General features: G+C 41.8%; 1 protein-coding gene across 11 annotated transcripts in view; it reads right to left on the bottom strand.

Moving 5' to 3' along the window:
* Positions 1-19,409, bottom strand: part of TIAM1 (TIAM Rac1 associated GEF 1) — a 464,731-nt gene that overhangs the window by 92,014 nt on the left and 353,308 nt on the right. For all 11 annotated transcript variants that reach the window (XM_024993771.2, XM_024993775.2, XM_059887391.1 and 8 more), the window contains 4 exons: positions 17,353-17,499; positions 14,382-14,456; positions 11,764-11,934; positions 3,844-3,948 (listed from right to left, as the gene is read on the bottom strand). In XM_024993771.2, coding sequence (XP_024849539.1) covers positions 3,844-3,948; positions 11,764-11,934; positions 14,382-14,456; positions 17,353-17,499 — 498 coding nt within the window. The remainder of the gene's footprint in view (positions 1-3,843; positions 3,949-11,763; positions 11,935-14,381; positions 14,457-17,352; positions 17,500-19,409) is intronic.

The following is a 19,409-nucleotide window of genomic DNA, read 5'->3' as shown; positions in this document are numbered from 1 at the left end:
TATTAAGACAGGAGTCAAATAAAGCCCTTGTCTCTTGGGGTTTTACCTCTCACTCGGGCCTGACAAGCCCTCCTGCTCCCCTTCTCCCTCACGTCCTGAATTCAATACCCCCCACCCCCCATTCACCCTCCCCACTGATGCTACTCAAACACAGTAAACCACCCCCACCACCACCGCCTTCCCCTGCCAGGCCCTGCCGGGCTTTGTTCCCTGACCCTGGAACACATTCCTCCAAAATACCTGTGACTCACTTTCTCACCTCACTCACCACCCTGCTCAAATACCACGTCTAAAAGGAGCGGCAGGGTCACCTTCAGATGTCCATTTTTCTCTATCCATTCATGTCCTAACCTTTTCTTTCCCAGCACTTAGCATCCCCGGAAATACTACCCATTTACCTGTTTTTGTCAAAAATATTTACATGTTTTTATATCTGTCTTCACAACCTGGATGTATTTTCCATAAAGAGTAGAAATTTTCCTGTTGCTCTCAGTGCCTAGAGCAGCTAGCATGGTGCCAGGCACGGAACAAATGCTAAATAAATATTTGCTGGATGAATCAATCGACCGATTGATCAGGGTTATTGCAAACTCTATTCCTACTTGTCTTTTTAAGAAAAACATATTTAATCATGGGTTTTCAAAAAAACCAGTGCCTTCATATTCTTTATCAGTCTACTGCTGCTGCTAAGTCGCTTCAGTCGTGTCCGACTCTGTGCGACCCCATAGACGGCAGCCCACCAGGCTCCCCCATCCCTGGGGTTCTCCAGGCAAGAACTCTGGAGTGGGTTGCCACAGATTGGACCCAATAACCAACTAATTATGAAAAAGTAGCCAAGCAGGTATTGCTTATATTAAAACATAATTAGCAAGTGAAAGCAAAAAGTCGCTCAGTTGTGTCCGACTTTATACGGTCCATGAATTCTCCAGGCCAGAATACTGGAGTGGGTAGCTTTTCCCTTCTCCAGGTCATCTTCCCGACCCAGGAATTGAGCTGGGGTCTCCTGCATTGCAGGTGGATTCTTTACCAGCTGAGCTACCAGGGAAGCCCATAATTAGCAAAGCAGCTATGTATAATACATAAGTAGAAGAGAATTCATGGGGATTCAAAGGAATCCCCAGCCCCACAAAATAAATCTACTAGATGCCCCCCCCAAAAAAGATCTTTAAAATACAGTACACATTTTTGCCAATAAATATTATCTTCTAACTCAAGAATTTTTGACAAAACAATAGCAGAGAATAAGATGTTTTGGGACAGTCATCTATGAATGAGTCACTTTTCAGGACAGGACTCTAAACGTCTGTGAGTTTCGTTCATCCATGGGAAATACAATGGAGGCGGGTTATGGAAACCAATTAGCCATGAGTGGTCTGATGCTTGTTCAGTAAGGGTCAATAAATAAAATATCTGTAAAATCTCAAAAAGCATCCAGAACATCGTGTGTTTAGAAACCCTCTGCCCTGGAATGACATCTCACCCAGCTTAATGGCCAAAAGCAAAGATTGGAAACCATGGATGTATGGATATAATTCGAGGGGTCTGTGAACTGGGATGCTGAAAAAGCCTGAAATTTTTATATTCACTAACCTGTAACTGAAACGTAGCATTTCCTTCAATTATTAATGAACGGAAGCAACAAACATGGCAACGTGAGCAGTGTGTCTGTGACCTTGTCACAACCAGAAATCACAGTTATTTTTACACCACATTCTGGTTGCTGCTAATATCTCAAAATATTATTTACGCTCATCACTACTTCAGAACAGTGGCAGGTGTTAGACCAACCACTGTCTGATTATTTAATGAGCTATTAAGCATGTGTATTATCTATAATTTTTTAAATATCTTTCATAACTAATTCAACACAATTAGGCCATGGGTAATCCTATGTATTCCATTTCATGGAACTGAAAACATTATTCTGAAATGGGATCCGCAGGCTGTACCAGGCTGCCAAAGATATCCTAAGAACAAAAAGTTTAAAATCTTGGTAAAAATAGAGGTGCCCATTAGCAGTACTCACTCCCAGTCTGAACAACAGACTGAGTAAGAGTATGGCATTTACTTCCTCAGGAATCTCAGAGCTGGAGACCTTCTGCGACTGGGCAAGAAAGAATACCATGAGCTCCCTGTATTTCAGGTTTTTGCTTTTGTTTTTAAAGGGCAATTGTAATATGTATATAGCAGTTGTAGATAACACAGTAAGCTTGTTAGTCTTCTATACTGGATGAGACCACACAATGGCCAAGACTTAAAAATAATAAGGAAGTCAATATAAATTCAAAAGATATGTCTTCAGCATTCTCCTGTGTATAAAATATGAAGGACATGGAAGTTCCTTAGGCTTGATCCCTGTCATTTAGGATATAAAAGATTCATTAACTCCAAGATAAAACTACATGATCTAACAGCTATTTCAGTGTTAACAGCAAAGCACTTTCCTTTCTTAAGTAAGAAAATGGGTTTTCTTTCTTCTACTCACAGAGCACAAAGTCAGGGCTTTCCCCATGCCAGAGAAAAAAATAAATCAGCCACTGTTAAAAGTACCTTTCTCTGCTTTAAGCTTTATGATTTAAGTGATGGTTGAAAAATGGTCATTTTGTTCTTCTTCTATTTCATAACATGATAAGAATGCTATAAAAAGCACACCCTCTCTTATATTTCATTTAAAACACTTAAAGGGACACCAGGGAAGTTTCTAAGATGACAGAAATGTAAATTATGACTGTAGTGATGGAAACACAACATTCTGTATACGTTTGCCAAAACTTACCAAACCATGTGCTCAGAACTGATGTTTTATTGTCGAGAAAACAAACCTCAAGAAAAGTTGATTAGAAACACAATTCCCTACTAAATGGACTAAATTTTAAATCACACTTCCCTTTTTCAAAAGGAGACTTTTCAGGTCTAAATTTTCAGTTCTGTTTTCTGTGCTGAAAGGCTGTCTGAAGTCATACTGTTATCATTCACAGATCCATGGCAAGCAGTTCAGTGACCCCCAGAGAAATGACTAAGTACAGGAAAGAAGAACAAGCTCAAAGAGAAGGGGCCTGGTTCCCAAAATGTTCCTTTTCTGGAACTGAAAAAAGCACCCCTTGGCTAACAAAAAAGGAACCATGATCACCATTTATTGAGCATCTACTATGTGAACCATGATCTTTAATCTTTGCAAAATCCTACAAAGTATTAGTCACCACATTTGGGGCGGGCGGGCGGGCGGGGCGGGGGGCGTGCGGCCAGGGGGGAAGTCTGGCCAAGACCACATAATTACTAAGCAGCAGAGCCAGAATAAAAATCCAGATCCAGTTCAGAACCCAAATCCCATCATGAAACTCAAACCTACATAAGTATGCCCAAGAATCTATATCAACACAATTCCAGAAGGCCAGGACATATAATTAGTTAGCAGCTTTTTTCACCTAACAGGATTTTACCCATCAATTTCAACATGCAGGGGGAAGGCACACAAAATTGGAGCTGGTACTTTTTCTCTGACAACAGCCAGCTCATCTTTGAGTCACCCATTTAAAACAAAAGACTGTCAACACGGCAAAGAAAGCTAGGAACAATAACTAAAATTCTATCTGAGAGTCAGTTCTGGATTTCAATTTTTCATGATAGCACAGAACTGTTCCCTGTATAAACTAAGGTGGCATTTCCACTCTGCAAAAAATACTGTGATAGGTTAAGGCCATCTCTGCAAATATGAGAGCATGGAATGAGGCTCATTTATTCTAGAATTTGTTCCACTCCACCAACCACAATTAGCATGAGCATACATATAATTTAAAAATAGTCTCCTACAGAATGTATATGGACAACAGTCATAAACATTACCAGCTCATAAATGTCCTCCTCGGGCTTTGGCACATAATACTGCATTTTGTTTTCTATTAGAAATTTCAGGCGCAGGTAATGAGCAGAATGATCCAGTTTATGTGCCTAGGAACCAAAAAAAAAGAAGAGAAGAGAAGAGAAAATGTTCAATAGTAAATAGATATAATTAGTTCTCCCTGACATATTGTCATGTATCCCTGAGAATAACAGGGATTGATTACCAGAGTGGGAAGTAACATTTCTGCATTTATTAAAATGTTTATATCCCAAACCCAAATTATATTAATTGAACATATTAATAACATCTCATGAGTATCTTACATTCAATGGAAATAAATAAGCCACATATTCACTTCTGCTTATCTGATTCATTCCGTTCTTCAACACCGGGTTTGCAAGAAAACCTATCAGGTCCAAAAGGCTTTTAAACATAATTTCCAACACACATAGGTGATTAGAGAAGAAAAGGAACAAGAAAGGCCGGAGAGGATTTACAGTGACAGAAGAAAGCTGTGCCCAGGCAAAGTTGTTTTCTTAGCCACATGGGGACCCTGGGGACAGTTGTTAACAGTTCATTTGCGAGCAAGTCAGTGTATAGACAAGGCATTTGGATTCAGTCTTATTTATATACACCCCAAGTGAGACTCCCTCCAGGCACTGCAGACAGGCGTGTGTCCAGCTCTGGAAACACCCTGAATGACTCGCCCAAAGAAAACAGTTCTAAAACAGATCGAATTTTCTAGGATCAAAATTTCCAGGCCTCCTGCACCGGTCAGAATGGGTCAAATCATTCTTTTCTACCTAGAAAGTCATTCGTGAATGAACTTTGTGAAAAAGGCAATGGTAGCTCTCTGGTTTTATAAATAACATCCTCAGTTCACATTCAAGAAGATTCGAAGGAAAAAGGGAGGCGGGGGGAGGGGGGAACGTTCTTCAAAAGTTACACGGCAACATGAAAATGTATTGCTAGAGAGAAAATGCTTCCCTCAAGTCTTTCATTTTGAAAGCATCCTTATCTTTTAGAGATTTATCTGAAAGTTTTACTAGTAGATAAAGATATGATGTCTGGAATTTGCTTTCCAAACCATCCAAAGCAGGGGGTGGGAGTCAGTGAGTAAATGGATGAAACATAATTTGATATTCTAGAACCCAGGAGTTAATTGCATGATTGGCTACTCTTTTGTAAGTCTGAAAGTATTCATAAATACAACATCATCTCTTCACAACAGAAACTCAACTAAGGAGAATTCTTCCAAAGTAAGTGAAATTAATTTCTCACTGGCTTAATACACTATTTACCTTCTCCCTCAACCAAAATTTGCTTGGAAAGATTGAAGGCAGGAGGAAAAGGGGACGACAGAGGATGAGATGGGTGGATGGCATCACTGACTCGATGGACGTGAGTTTGAGTGAACTCCGGGAGTTGGTGATGGACAGGGAAGCCTGGCGTGCTGCGATTCATGGGGTTGCAAAGAGTCGGACACAACTGAGAGACTGAATGGAACTCAACCAAAATTTCAAGGCCAAAGTAAGAACATTTCTGATATTTATTCCAATAAATATTCAATTGCACCCAACAAACTCTGAAGTGTGCCAGACACCGTGAGAAGCAATGCCAATGGGGAAATTAATAAAACACAAGTGCAGTCATCAGGACTGTGTGAAGGGGCACGCAGAACACAGGAGGTGGGGACACTGGAGACCTTGCTTCGTGAATAAATACAGAGGCAAGACAGCGATCCTGCATCGTCAAGAAAGCATAGTCACAGACAGTAGGAGGGACTCTGTTCTACACACCTAGACAAATGATAAAGATGTTTTCTACAGGGATTCTTGGGAACCCCCAGTGTGCATCCTCTCCCTAGTAATGTGATGATTTGAAACCACAGCCCGAACACAGGCACCAGGGAGCCAGCATCTGCCATGTACAGGCTTTGGGGCTTTTGCTGTGGGTTGTTGTTGTTTAGTTACTCAGTTGTGCCTGACTCTTCTGCAACCCCCTGGACTGTCGCCCACCCGGCTCCTCTGTCCATGGGATTTCCCAGGCAAGAATAGTGGAGTGGGTTGTGCCATTTCCTTTTCCATGGCTGTGGGTGCTGAAAACCAAATGCTCAACGACTCCCAGACCCAGACTGTTCTTGCAAAATAACCAGGGTGGATGGGTAAACCCGGGAAACAAAGGCAGCGGAGCTTCAAAGTGTGCTAGCTACTACTTCTCAGAGAGCCCAGAGACAAACAGCAAAGTAATAATACTTAAGAGAGCTGTGATATGCAAGAAAAGTTGACCTCACAGAGACAGAAGCTGCAAATGCTTCCCATGGACCAAGACACCCACGGAAATCTTTAATTATTAATAGAAGCCAAATATTTTGCTTCGCCATCTGTTTGCAACTGAGGTGGGAGGGAAAGAGAAATGAAACTTCATGGGGTCTTGATCAACAGGAACGAACCCACTGGGAAATCTTGTCGCCATCATCAATAAATATTTTGTGGACATTCCCAAGAGAGTTGCCACTTAGAGAGTCTTTTGGAAACCAGATCCGAATAGCAACCTCATCCAAGACTCCTGAAACTTCAGTGTGAGAGACTGTCCACTGGCAGACATCAAAGGTCTTAAGGTGGTTTTGACAGAGACACCATCCCTTAAATGCTATCATGCTGAAAACATTTATACAGATGCGCTGAAAACATTTATACAGATGCACAGAAAACAGTAAACAAAAGCCTAAACTTTGAAGTGCTTAACAAAGAGAATAGAACAACGGTAAAAGTTTGGCTCTTACCGCTTTCCCTCCTCCACCGTATTTTCAAACTTCTTTAAGTTATAATAACGTCTTGATAACTTAGAAAGATAAAAGTGAGCACGCACAATGAATACAAAAATGATAATGGTCTTACTTCTAATCCAGGAGTCTGTGGTTCGATCAGTAAATAGTTACCCTAAAAATGGGACTTCTAATCAATATACCAGTGTGTCTTCTCATTTTGGGAAACGTTTCTCAATTATGAGCCCTAGTGAGTCACAGCTGGTCTAACATAAAGAGAAAATCTTAATGAACTAAGAATATCAGCACTCTCAAGAATTTCAAGATCCTCCACTATTTGCAAGTCAATATCAAAGTGTTTTTTTTTTAAAAAAAAAAAAAAACTTACCGTGTTTGTAGCACATCTATGTGCAAGAATTCCAAATATTAATGACTATTTTAAGACAGTAATTCTAAGATGTGGCCTGCATTATTTGTTGTTGTTGCTATTCAGCCACTAAGCCATGCCCTGTTATTATACTCGTAAAATTTTCAAGAGAAAATTTCCTAACTCGGGAGAAATTCAGACAGGAAAAAACTTAAACAGTCCAAATTAGTTTTCCAACATTTACTTACTTAAGTTACTTAGCATTTGATTCATTTTGAGACAATGAAGCCACAAATTATACCATAAAACAAATATTATTTAGTGTAGTTGGCATTCTTCTTAAAAATTTACATGTTTCTATGACTCCTACAAAGGATGAAATATAAAACATAAGGCAGGTATTTTCAATAAGTAATCTGAGCCCATTAAAACAGATACCACACTCTTCAAATCCATCAGCGTTTGGCTCTTTTCTGCTCATATTCTTCCATTTCAGTCAAACTTCTTCAGAAAACATAAATGCATGCAGTTAAGGACACACAGAGATCCATGCGCGCGAGCACACACACACAATGCTACTGCAGAATTTCCAAAGATATTTATTCTGCCCTTCAAGATGGTCTTTTTATTTTTTTCAATGCCCACGTTCATTAGGAAAAAGTCACGGGTCTACATGGTAAAGGCATGAAAAAGATGCCCACAGTCACACGTGAATAATAACGGCTGAGTATGAATGAATGAATTTCTTTGTAATTACTTTAGTGATTGCAATGATCAGACTATATTCACAACCCACAGGTCAACATGCTTCCTGCTATATATTAACAATCACTTTCATAACATTCAAAGCATGAACTGCACATGAAATGTAGATCTTGAAACAGTTACTATACCAGAACTGGACTGGTGCTCGGATGGCAGATGACAGACTGATGTGAAATGATGTGGATCAGACAGAATAGGAAAGAGAATGAGCTGAATGCAAGAGACAGAAGAAAAAGATTGATTATTAAATATTAGCGAGAGCACCCATCACCAACATTGAGAACAGCAATAAAGAAATAAAAGACAGACAATTCTGACAATCACCGTTGTTTTTTGGTCCATCCCCTAAGGGGGGTGGAAAAATCACTCAACGTTAATTAGATCATTAATAACAGGTGGCACTGTTTTCCCTACTATCTCTTTCCCTCTGAAGAATAAAATCGGCTCCACTAATTACAATAAAGTGTCTCCTAAAGAAGCAGTCAGCTTTAGAAGGCACCTGGCTCTGGGCACACTATATAATTTACCCTACACAAATGCTTTTCTGGGGACCATCAATTTCTCAAAGCACACACCAAAGTTTTCTGTTTTTAAACTGAAGAGATGTAACAGTGTTCCACACCGTATTGTTTTTGTCTCTAGTTCTATGTTTTTTGGGGAAAAAAAAATCTGAGGATTCAAGAAAAACAATAAAAACCTTTTATTGTTAGAGAAAGGGATGTATGTCACAATGACACCATTAAAATCCCATCAAGTGATAAAACCCTTTATAAGGGCAGCTGGTCAAACTCATTAATTAAAGATGGTCTCTAAGTTGCCCTGACAGTTGTCCTTCATTGCCTTAGTTTCTATCAAAGCAAGTACCTAAAAGTACCTAAAATCACTATTTTCCCCACTGTTTAATTTTTCACCAATATTTACTGCTAAACTCTAACACACCCTCCAATTCCTGATGGAGTCTATGCCAGTGTATACAGGAGGCGCCAGAGCAACACTACTCTTTGGAAGGCCCCTCCAGAGTTCAGCTAATATGAAAAACCCAGAGTCCTACTTCTGACACCTTCAGCTGCAGTTCTGAGAATAACTCCCACAGCTCGGCAGAATATTAATGGGTCTCCAAAGAATCATGCTAATCTATAAATAAAAGGATGCAGAAATCCTCAATAGACTAATTTTGTTAAGTAATTAAAATAAAAAATGTGAACAGAAATGCCATTATCTTTAAAAAGCTAGAATTCGTGTACATGAAGGAGTTGAAGCATGCAATGGTGTATCATTTATTTTTAACACCCATGTGGGGGCTGATTTTCAGCTCTGCCCTGAAACAAATGGTCCTTCTACTTTTCCTCCAGAGAGATGATCTGATACGCTTATTTGAGCCACAGTGTTCTATTTCTCCTTCACATGAAGCCAGATTTTTCCCTTACCAAGTCCTAGTCATTCGTACTTTTTGTTAAGTACAAAAATTGCTGATGGCAGAAGAACTGAGTTACTAGTTGAGATAGTGAAAGTTATTCCATATTTATAAACCACTTGTATTCACTGAGGGCTTCCCAGGCGATGCTAGTGGTGAAGAATCTACCTGCCAGTGCAGGAGACATAAGAGAGTTGGGTTTAATCCCTGGGTCGAGAAGATCCCTGGAGTAGGAAATGGCAACCCACTCCAGTATTCTTGCCTGGAGAATTCCATGGACAGAGGAGCCTGGCGGGCTACAGCCCACAGGACTCTACAGTCCACAGAGTTGGACACAACTGAAGCAGCTTAGTACGCGCATGCTGAATGAGAAGGTTCAAAACATCATTGGATTGATTCATCCAGCTTCTTCTAGGATAAAATTATGACAAGGTTTCCACTTTCCCTTTAGTGGTCTCAGAGAAGACCATTTCACTCCCCTAAGAATATATTCTAGGCTCTTCCACCCCTTACGGACCATCTTCCAGACGACTGACAGTTCTTGCAGCCATCTACTTGGCACAAAGGAAGCCATCCAAGTTTGGAGCGGCCAGATAGAGATTAAAAACCTCCTCTGCAGGCCTGCCTGGTGACTCAGTAGTAGAGAACCCACCTGTCAAAGCAGGGGACATAGGTTCGATCCCTGATCTGGGAAGAGGCCACCTGCCAAGGAGCAACAAAGCCGAGGCGCCTCAACTGAGCCTGTGCTCTAGAGCCTGGGAGCCACAATCACTGGCCCAAGTGCCCTAAAGCCCGTGCTCCGCAACGAGAAGCCACTGCAATGACAAGCCTGCTCATGGCAGCTACAGAGTAGCCTCCGCTGGCAGCAACTAGAGAAAAGCCCAAGGAGCAACGAAGACCCAGCACAGCCAAAAAGTAAATAAGCAAATAAAAGTACTGAAAGGGAAAAAAAACAAAAACAAAAAACCTCCGTTGCAAGTGACTATGACCGTGATGTGAGCTCAGGCAAGGAACCAGGGCTTTCTGAGCCTCGCCTTCTCATATGTACAATGGGGACGTACCATTTCTTCTCAGACTCGACATGACTACCAAATAAGATTATTAATGCTGCTAATTAGGAAAAAGAAAAACCTGACATGTAAGAAAAGCCCCATTCTTTCCTCTCTCCCTTTTCTCACTCAAGGCAATCCAGTTCACCTAGCTGTCACTCAAGGAGGATCAAAAAAATGAAAGTGGGCTTACCATGAAAATGATCACGAAGTTTCTATAACTTAAGGTGTAAGCAGAGGAAGGCAGTTCAATCACTTGCCACTTTAAAGAAATAAAGAGGCTAATTGTGTATTTACGGAAAGGAGAATTTCTCATCATGGACCACAAATCTGACATCTATTTCAATGTTTTCCTACCCTAAAGATACCCATGGTGTATTCAGTTCAGTTCAGTCGCTCAGTCGTGTCCGACTCTTTGCGACCCCATGAATCACAGCACGCCAGGCCTCCCTGTCCATCACCAACTCCCAGAGTTCACCCAAACTCATGTCCATCAAGTCGGTGATGCCATCCAGCCATCTCATCCTCTGTCGTCCCCTTCTCCTCCTGCCCCCAATCCCTCCCAGCATCAGAGTCTTTTCCAATGAGAACTTTTCGCATGAGGTGGCCAAAGTACTGGAGTTTCAGCTTTAGCATCAGTCCTTCCAATGAACACCCAGGGCTGATCTCCTTTAGAATGGGCTGATTGTATCTCCTTGCAGTCCAAGGGACTCTAAAGAGTCTTCTCCAACACCACAGTTCAAAAGCATCAATTCTTTGGTGCTCAGCTTTCTTGACAGTCCAACTCTCACATCCATACATGACCACAGGAAAAACCATAGCCTTGACTAGACGGACCTTTGTTGGCAAAGTAATGTCTCTGCTTTTGAATATGCTATCTACATTGGTCATAACGGTATATTAGAAACTGTCAAAGAGCAGGTTACAAATAGTGCAAGTGATAAAGTGTTGTGTTGATCGCTCAGTCGTGTCCAACTCTTTGCAACCTCATGGACTGTAGCCCGCCAGGCTCCTCTGTCCATGGGATTCTCCAGGCAAGAATACTGGAGAGGGTAGCCATTCTCTCCCCCAGGGGATCTTCCTGACCCAGGGATTGAACCTGGGTCTCCGCGTTGCAGGCAGATTGTTTACCATCTGAGACACCTGGGAAGCTCCGTGCACATAATATGATGCCACTGAATACACGTATGTGTGCTTGTGGCAAATAGAGACCAGGGACAAACACCAAAATGTTCACCGAGGTGACTTCTGAATTTTGTGAGCAAGGTTGCCTTAATTTTCGGCTTTGTTCTTTACCTAAATTCTTTACAACTTGTGCAATGAGCACATAATAGGCTTTGCACAAATCTATCAAGAACACATGTTGCAAGAAGCTACTAAGAGAATCCCTCTCCTCCTAGTGTGGAAGAAATCACATCCATCCATTATGCGTATATCACAAGAGGATCCAACACTGCTCTGTTATGAAATAAAGGTGTTCTTTCAAGACTCCTCCTCTGCCACCCGCATCTGAGTGTCCGTGGAGTCCTCCAACACAAACAACCCCAAGTGGCCTCATACCTTGCAGATCAGCTCCAGGGTATCCCGGGCCGTGTCCCCCGGCCGGACGACCGTCAGGGCTGGCTGATTGTTCGGTAGACAGAACCAGGACGGGGTGAAATACTCGTGGACCCAAATGTCACAGTCAGGATTGTGCTGGTGGACGGCGGGTAAGACCATTTCTTTCTCCCTCTAGGATAAGAAATAAAGTTAGCAGAGCAGCAAGTCAGTCTCTGAGGATCTCAGACCCCCTGATAGCACATGGGGATTATCTATTCTGAAGAAAAGGGCCCGGCGGCAGAAGTGTGGTGGCAGGAGTGAAGGACAGAGGGGACTCTCAGAGAGAGGAATAAATTATAGAGAAAGGAGCTTTCTGGGGGTGGGCGAGATGTCTCAGGTGAGATGCAGACCTCACACCTGACCCATGGCATCCACAGGTGGGCACTGCATGACTGAGTGGATATCAAAGTTTGGAAGAAAGAAAGAAATGGACCATTCATTCAGTTCGGCTTTCTTGCTATGATTTCTTCCACAAACCCACTTCAAATTTAGAGCTGAGAGTCCTCTGGCAAGACTGTACCCTGATGAGCTGTAAGTTTCAAAGGCAACCAGGAGGCTCCAAGGAAATTCTTAAAGATGGTGTTCCAACACAAGCTACTGACAACCAGCATCATTTCTGTGCTCACATTTAACCTTTGGCACAGCTCTGGGAGAGACAGAGAGCTACATTTCCTTTATGAGGTGCAGAGAACTCCACAGATGAGCTTTCTGCCTTCTCTCAGGCTGTTGCCATCAGTCCATCCTCTGAATCAGGGAATAGTACCAAGTTTCTAAGAGTGGGAGGAGCCATGTCCTACCTACGTACTCAGCAGCTGGGCTATATCTAAGCCAGCTAAACAGCTAAAGCAAAAAACACCCCACAGGTTGATTAGGAACCTAGTCTCTCTGGAGTAAGCAAAGAAATAATTTCTTTAGATTTTAGCAAGGTAAAAATAATGCTGATGCTCAACAGGTGGTAAGAAATAAGCCTTGATTATTGGTTTATATCCACAGATTGGTAAATATGTACCCATAGATTCCTGAAAATGTGCTGCCATCAGCAGATTATAAGAAGAAACAAGTTTCCAAATGGAAGCCTGAGAGGTGGTAATGTAACACCTTCCGTACCTAAAAAGATCAGGTCCCAGAATAGGGGACATGTTTCTATAAAGGCTACTAAACCAAATTCTTCAATGGAGAAGACAATTTCAGCTCTGCCTTTGAATAGTTTGGCTTTCACAGATAAATTGAACCCCAGGGAAGGCACTGTCAAAACGCAATAAACTTGCCCAAATCCCATTAACTGTAATTGGAATCTTCCCACTCTGTCCCCACATGCCACCTTAAAGAAATGCTCTTAGCACTAGATCAGCCCAAATTTTGCATCTAAACTGCTCTTCGAGTACAAGGCATTCCAGCCAAGGAGTAAAAACAAAGGGGTATCTCGGAAAAATGAAAAGAGCGACAGAAATCCAATGGAACAATTTTTGCAGTTTCCAGGATCTGTGTACCTGGGGAACACATCCCTACATTAAAAGTGTACTAATTATGGTATTCAGGATGAATTACCTAACTTCAGACATGAATACATGAACACAGAAACTGTGCTTGGATTGCATGTAAGGACAGTGACTTAACTTCATGAGATTTCATCAGAAAGAGACGGTGGTTATTGATGAGTATTTCCAAGGACAGCTATCTTGATATCCACAATGACATAATCCAGGAGTAGTTAGGTATCAAAGGGAGAAAAAGGTCCCTTCGTGACCACACTTCTCCCCACTCCCCCCAGTAGCCAGAACCCTGATTTCAGAGGCTCGGCTCTATCTAGAACATGTGACAAGCCACTGCCTGGTTGCATGGCAACTGAAAGCTGAACTCTGTCATATTGATTCTGAGTCAGTGAATGGAAGGATCATACCAAGGTCACATTATCAACATCAGAATTCCCACCCCTTCCCCAACAAACAGCCTGCTGGTATCATCATTAGGGTCTTTCAAATGAGGGATGTCCATTCATTTAGAGGCTGAAAATAGCAGCCTAGGGAAAAAAAAAAAATCAATATTCTTTATGGGCTTTCAATCAGAGCAGTTTGAAAGACCCTTTTAAATCCAAGCACAAGGTTAAACCAAGTCTGGAGATTTATAACTGGATGCTTGTCTTAGGAGGCAAATGCATGTTTTACTTTTGAAAGAACATACCATTAGAACAGTTCTTTGAAATTAATCGAAGCAAAATAGCATGTGTGGGTAGAGAGGGCGATCAGTACAGACTCACCTCTTGGGAAGGAAGTTGTTTACGAGAGGAACTTAGAATGGCATAAAATATTCTGCTACCCAGAACCCCAATTTCCTCCCTTATTCTAGACGGAAATAAACATTCAAATGAAAATTACTGAAAATGTTATGTCAGCAGGTGAATGTCTTACTGTAATCAAGTTTTCCATCTCTTCTCGACCAGTTACATAATTTTAAAGGACTGATTATTTCAGTTCCTAATACTGAGTCTACTTAATTTTAGGATCCCAAGAAACCATTGCACTGTGTAATGTTGAGGTATTTGTGGTACTTTTAGAAAAGGAACATGTGTTTATTTTTACCTTGCCATCTGGAACAGTGTCGTCAAATATTCCCTCTAAAGATTTCTTTACAGCCTCAGTTCCCTCACCGAACACCTGCATATACAAAAGTATCATCTTAAAAAGGAATTTGGGCCAAAGAAGCATGAGAAGGGGATGGAAATGGGCACGGCTGTTAGAAAACATTACAAGAGTTTCACATACTCACACATCAAACTCTAAAGTAGGTAAAACAATTTACAGGCTAGCAGACCATGAAAACCACTCCTCTGTCGGGATCACTCCCCAACTCTCGGACAATTTTTTAACATTGGCTTATTAGAGCTAGATTCTTTTCTTTAAATTTAGATGAATTAGCTTACAAATGCAATGGACTGGATTCTTTCACAATGAAGAGTTTCAACTACAGTGTCACACACCTAATCAGATATTTACCAATAATAATTAGTTTACATTTTAATCCTCAGAACTAAGAGGTGTTCCCTGATGGTCCAGTGGTTAAGACTCCACATTACCAACGCAGGGGGCATGGGTTTGATCCCGGTTTCAGATCTGAGGTCCCAAATGCCACAAGGTGTGGCCAAAGAATTTAAAAATAAGCAAATACATAAATAAAAAACTTAAAAATCCTCAAAACCTGAGAACATACATTTAGAATTGTATTACCGCAACACCATGGAAAAGTTTCTTATTTAAAAAATAGAAACTTGTCTACCCTTGGAAATTTAATGAATCCTACAAACTTAAAGATATGACTGTGCATTGGGAGATTAGGTTTGACATATACACAGTACCATGTGTGAAAATGAACAGCTAGTGGGAAGCTGGTGTATAGCGCAGGGAGCTCAGTTCAGTGCTCTGTAATGACCTAGAGGGTGGGATGAGAGACGGATGGGAAGGAGGTCCACAAGGAGATATATGTATGTATAGAGCCATATGTGTATCTAGCTGATTCACCTCATTGCACAGCAGATACTAATACACCGTCGCACAGCAGTTATAATCCAATTTAAAAAGATATGACTGAAACCACATCAGGGTGCCCATGCCACTAGGCAGTCAAAACCCAAACACGTGAACGTGAGAAATTTTATATCCTGGCTCTCAACTGATGGTGTACTGTTGGTATAAAGTATGGAATTAAGAAAAAGGTTTTGCTCCAAAGCAAGTGAGATATATAGAAACATACAATTTTTATCTGTTTCAAAGTACTAAAATAACAAGTAAATTCCTATTGGTATGCTTATGGCTAAGAGGTTTTTTAAAACTAAGAGAGAATAACAAGAATTGGTTATATAAAAAAAAAATTAAAAAAAAAAAAGAATTGGTTATATAAAATCACATGATCCTTTGATTAAAAGAAATAGCTAAAACTTCTTTTGGATTTGTTTAAATTCAGGCATATATTTCAGCAGCAATGGACTATAACATAAGTGGGCACCCATAAAGTAGAAGCATATGAATGAACTAAAGCTCCTTTTTTAAGATATTTTTTATTTTATTTTATTATTTGATTTATTTATTGGCTGCTCGTATGGCATGTGGGATCTTTGTTCCCAAATCAAGGATGGAACCCATGCCCTCTGCAGTGGAAGCACCAAGTCTTGACCACTGGATCGCCAAGGAAGTCCCTGAAATAAGGCTTTTAACAGAAGAGAAATGCAATTCGAGTTGCCAACTACAAATCCTGGCATGTACTTATAGTGATGGTCTGAGTCACCTGTAAGGCCAACGGAGGCACACAGAATGAGGCAAGAAATGCTGACTGCTGAGGTCACCTTTTTGCATGTTTAATCAAGAGTCATCAAGTCTCGTGTGTGATTGTTTCTGCTGAAATATTGACTTTCCTCCAGTTTATTCTTTGAATTTACACAGAAGCAAGACCCCAGGCAGCCAACTTGACGGGCTTCTCTCCCCAAAGACCAGAGAACAAACAGCATGACTGCTCAGGCTCTCCCCACCTGCTCATCGTTTCTACATCCCAGGTAGAAATCATGAGCGTGGTGGGCAGCTAAGGACTTCGTACCTCAGCGTTCAGGCCTAATTTCTCTTTTAAATGTCATTCCTAAGTAAACTAATGTCTGAACTAGCCAAATAAATGAGATCTTTTTTCACTGAGTCAGTCAATGGACCTGTCTCACTTTGCATAAGGGCTCAGAGTGAACAGGTCAAATTGGCAATACTAATCATGACTTCAAAATGCACAGTGCCTCTTCAGCTCACGGACTGGACATTCTCCCCCTCTCCTAAGTTCTTTCCATGCCTATCATCAAAGCAGCTCTGGGGCCACTTGTTTTTCAAAGCCAAAGGAAATGACAATGGAAAGAGAGTTCCCCAGAAGTAACTCTGGTAGGAAAGTGGCCTTTGCTAGTAAAAGTCAAAGTGATGAGGCCAGAGTATTTGGGTATTAGAGACCCAGTGATGTAGCACCCTAGCGGGTACTACTCATGATGCACTGAGACAGGTCCCCTTCAAGCCCTGCCACCTTGGGAGATGGACGTCACAGCGGTGAGTACGTGCTCTCAGACGCCTGGTTCCTCATATTGATAGGCACCCATTTTAACATCAACCCCAAACAGTCAAGGGCAAAGAAATAATCAGATTGCCCTGGAGGCGGCCTTTGATCCAACACCAGAGGAAGCATAAAAAGACTGCTCAGGTGCCCACTTGGCTTCATCATCAAGCCCTGCTTTTTTCCAGAAGACTCAGGAAGAAGTGCACTTTCAGTCCGTCTGTAATTAACCAGCGTTTGGAAAGGATGCAGGTGGGGGACGGGAGCTTGGTGATAGACTAATAGCAGAGTTCAGTGTTGTGGGTGTACATTATCTATTTAAAGCATCTAGCACAACCAACTTCTTTGCTTCAGCTAGTTGAAGTGGTGTAACACTGGGTGTATCAATCAAGAAACAACGCACACATGCACGCACATCCCCAAAGTGACGTGTCCGCGGAAGTAACCTACGCTTGCTTTCTCATCCACCCTGGAACCCACCTGATTGATGCTTGGGCGTCCCTGCTTCTTTTTAGAGGTAGTGTCCAGACCCCAAAGAGAAGAAAACCTGCTCCTTCTCTTGCTTGCGGATCGGGACATGGCCTGAGTACGTCTTCTGACTCCAGTTTCACCAGTGCGGGCAGCCACCTGAGGACGGCAAGAGGGACCATCAAAGAGAGGTAGCCAGGACCACTGACAGTTCCCCAAAGTCCCCACTAAGTCCCACCCTCCAAAAGTCTCACGTCTGCCAACACTGAGCCCACCACCCAAAGCATTTCATCAATGACTCACACATATGGGTACTTTGAGAGTCCTTTCTAGATTCAAACTATAAACGAAAGCTTGGCAAACTCAATCGCTGTCTGAAATAATCAGTTGCTGTTGTTGCTCAGTTACTCAGGCACGTCTGACTCTTTGCAACCCCATGGACTGCAGCACACCAGGTTTCCCTGTCCTTCACTATCTTCCAGAGTTTGCTCAGACTTTCATCCATTGAGTCGGTGATATCCAACCATCTCATCCTCTGTCACCCACTTCTCCTCCCATCCTCAATCTTTTCCAGCACCAGGGTCTTTTCCAATGAGTCAGCTCAGTAAAAATACATAATAAAAGTAACAGAATGTAAACTAGGTTTCCAAGAAATCAGATGTCCTTCTGGTCACAGTCCCAAACTCTAGCAACAAGTTAAACTAACGATACTTTCTTGAGATTCTCTCTAAATGATACAGAGCTGTTCCTACACCCTAACAAAAACCAGTGATGGAGTGGCAGCAAAAACAGTGAAAACAGCACATTTGGGTGCCTGTGATTTCATACTGAATCTAAATTTACCCATCTCTTCTATTTTGTTTTCACAGAATTACATAAAATTACTTTCCTCATTAAGCAAGTGATGGTTGTCCCCCAATATTAATCACTTCTTGGCCTTGGTCAGAGAAATCTCAAAAAAAGTTGAGCATCTGGCTGCCCCAAGTGGACTCATTTTCCTTGTAGCAGGGTGTAGGATAGTGATGAAGTTCTGGTCAAAGGGAAGTAGAAAGGTTATTTATAATTTCCAGGAAGGATCCTCAGAAGGAGGGGGATGTCCATTATCCTTCACTCCCCTCTTTTCTGAAACGTCATGTTAGCTAGTTCAGGGCATTTGGATGGAAGCATTTTCAAGGATTACAGAATAAGACGGAAGGGATCCAGGTCCATGAAAGACAGTGACACCACGTTATAGCCTTGCATGTCCCATGTTTAGGTGAAAGAGGAATAAGAAATGTATTTCCTCAATCGTGATTTTGTAAAATATTTAATTTCAAACATGCATAGAAAAGGCTAGAAGACATTTTCCTCCTTATTTTTATAGGATATATTTTGCACAGCAAAAGAGAACAAAAAATGTTTCCCAAAACATGAAACCTACCACTGTTAATACTTGGTTACATCCTCCTGACTTTCAGATCAGATCAGATCAGTCACTCAGTCGTGTCCGACTCTTTGCGACCCCATGAATCGCAGCACGCCAGGCCTCCCTGTCCATCACCAACTCCCGGAATTCACTCAGACTCACGTCCATCGAGTCCGTGATGCCGTCCAGCCGTCTCATCCTCTGTCATCCCCTTCTCCTCCTGCCCCCAATCCCTCCCAGCATCAGAGTCTTTTCCAATGAGTCAACTCTTTGCATGAGGTGCCAAAGTACTGGAGCTTCAGCTTCAGCATCATTCCCTTCAAAGAAATCCCAGGGCTGTTCTCCTTCAGAATGGACTGGTTGGATCTCCTTGCAGTCCAAGGGACTCTCAAGAGTCTTCTCCAACACCACAGTTCAAAAGCATCAATTCTTCGGCGCTCAGTCTTCTTCACAGTCCAACTCTCACATCCATACATGATAGAAAAACCATAGCCTTGACTAGACAGACCTTTGTTGGCAAAGTAATGTCTCTGCTTTTGAATATGCTATCTAGGTTGGTCATAACTTTCCTTCCAAGGAGTAAGTGTCTCTTAATTTCATGGCTGCAGTCACCATCTGCAGTGATTTTGGAGCCCAGAAAAATAAAGTCTGACACTGTTTCCAC

This window comes from Bos taurus, chromosome 1, assembly GCF_002263795.3.
Source record: "Bos taurus isolate L1 Dominette 01449 registration number 42190680 breed Hereford chromosome 1, ARS-UCD2.0, whole genome shotgun sequence".
Classification (NCBI taxonomy): Eukaryota; Metazoa; Chordata; class Mammalia; order Artiodactyla; family Bovidae; genus Bos; species Bos taurus.
This window is presented reverse-complemented; position numbering and strand designations above follow the sequence as displayed.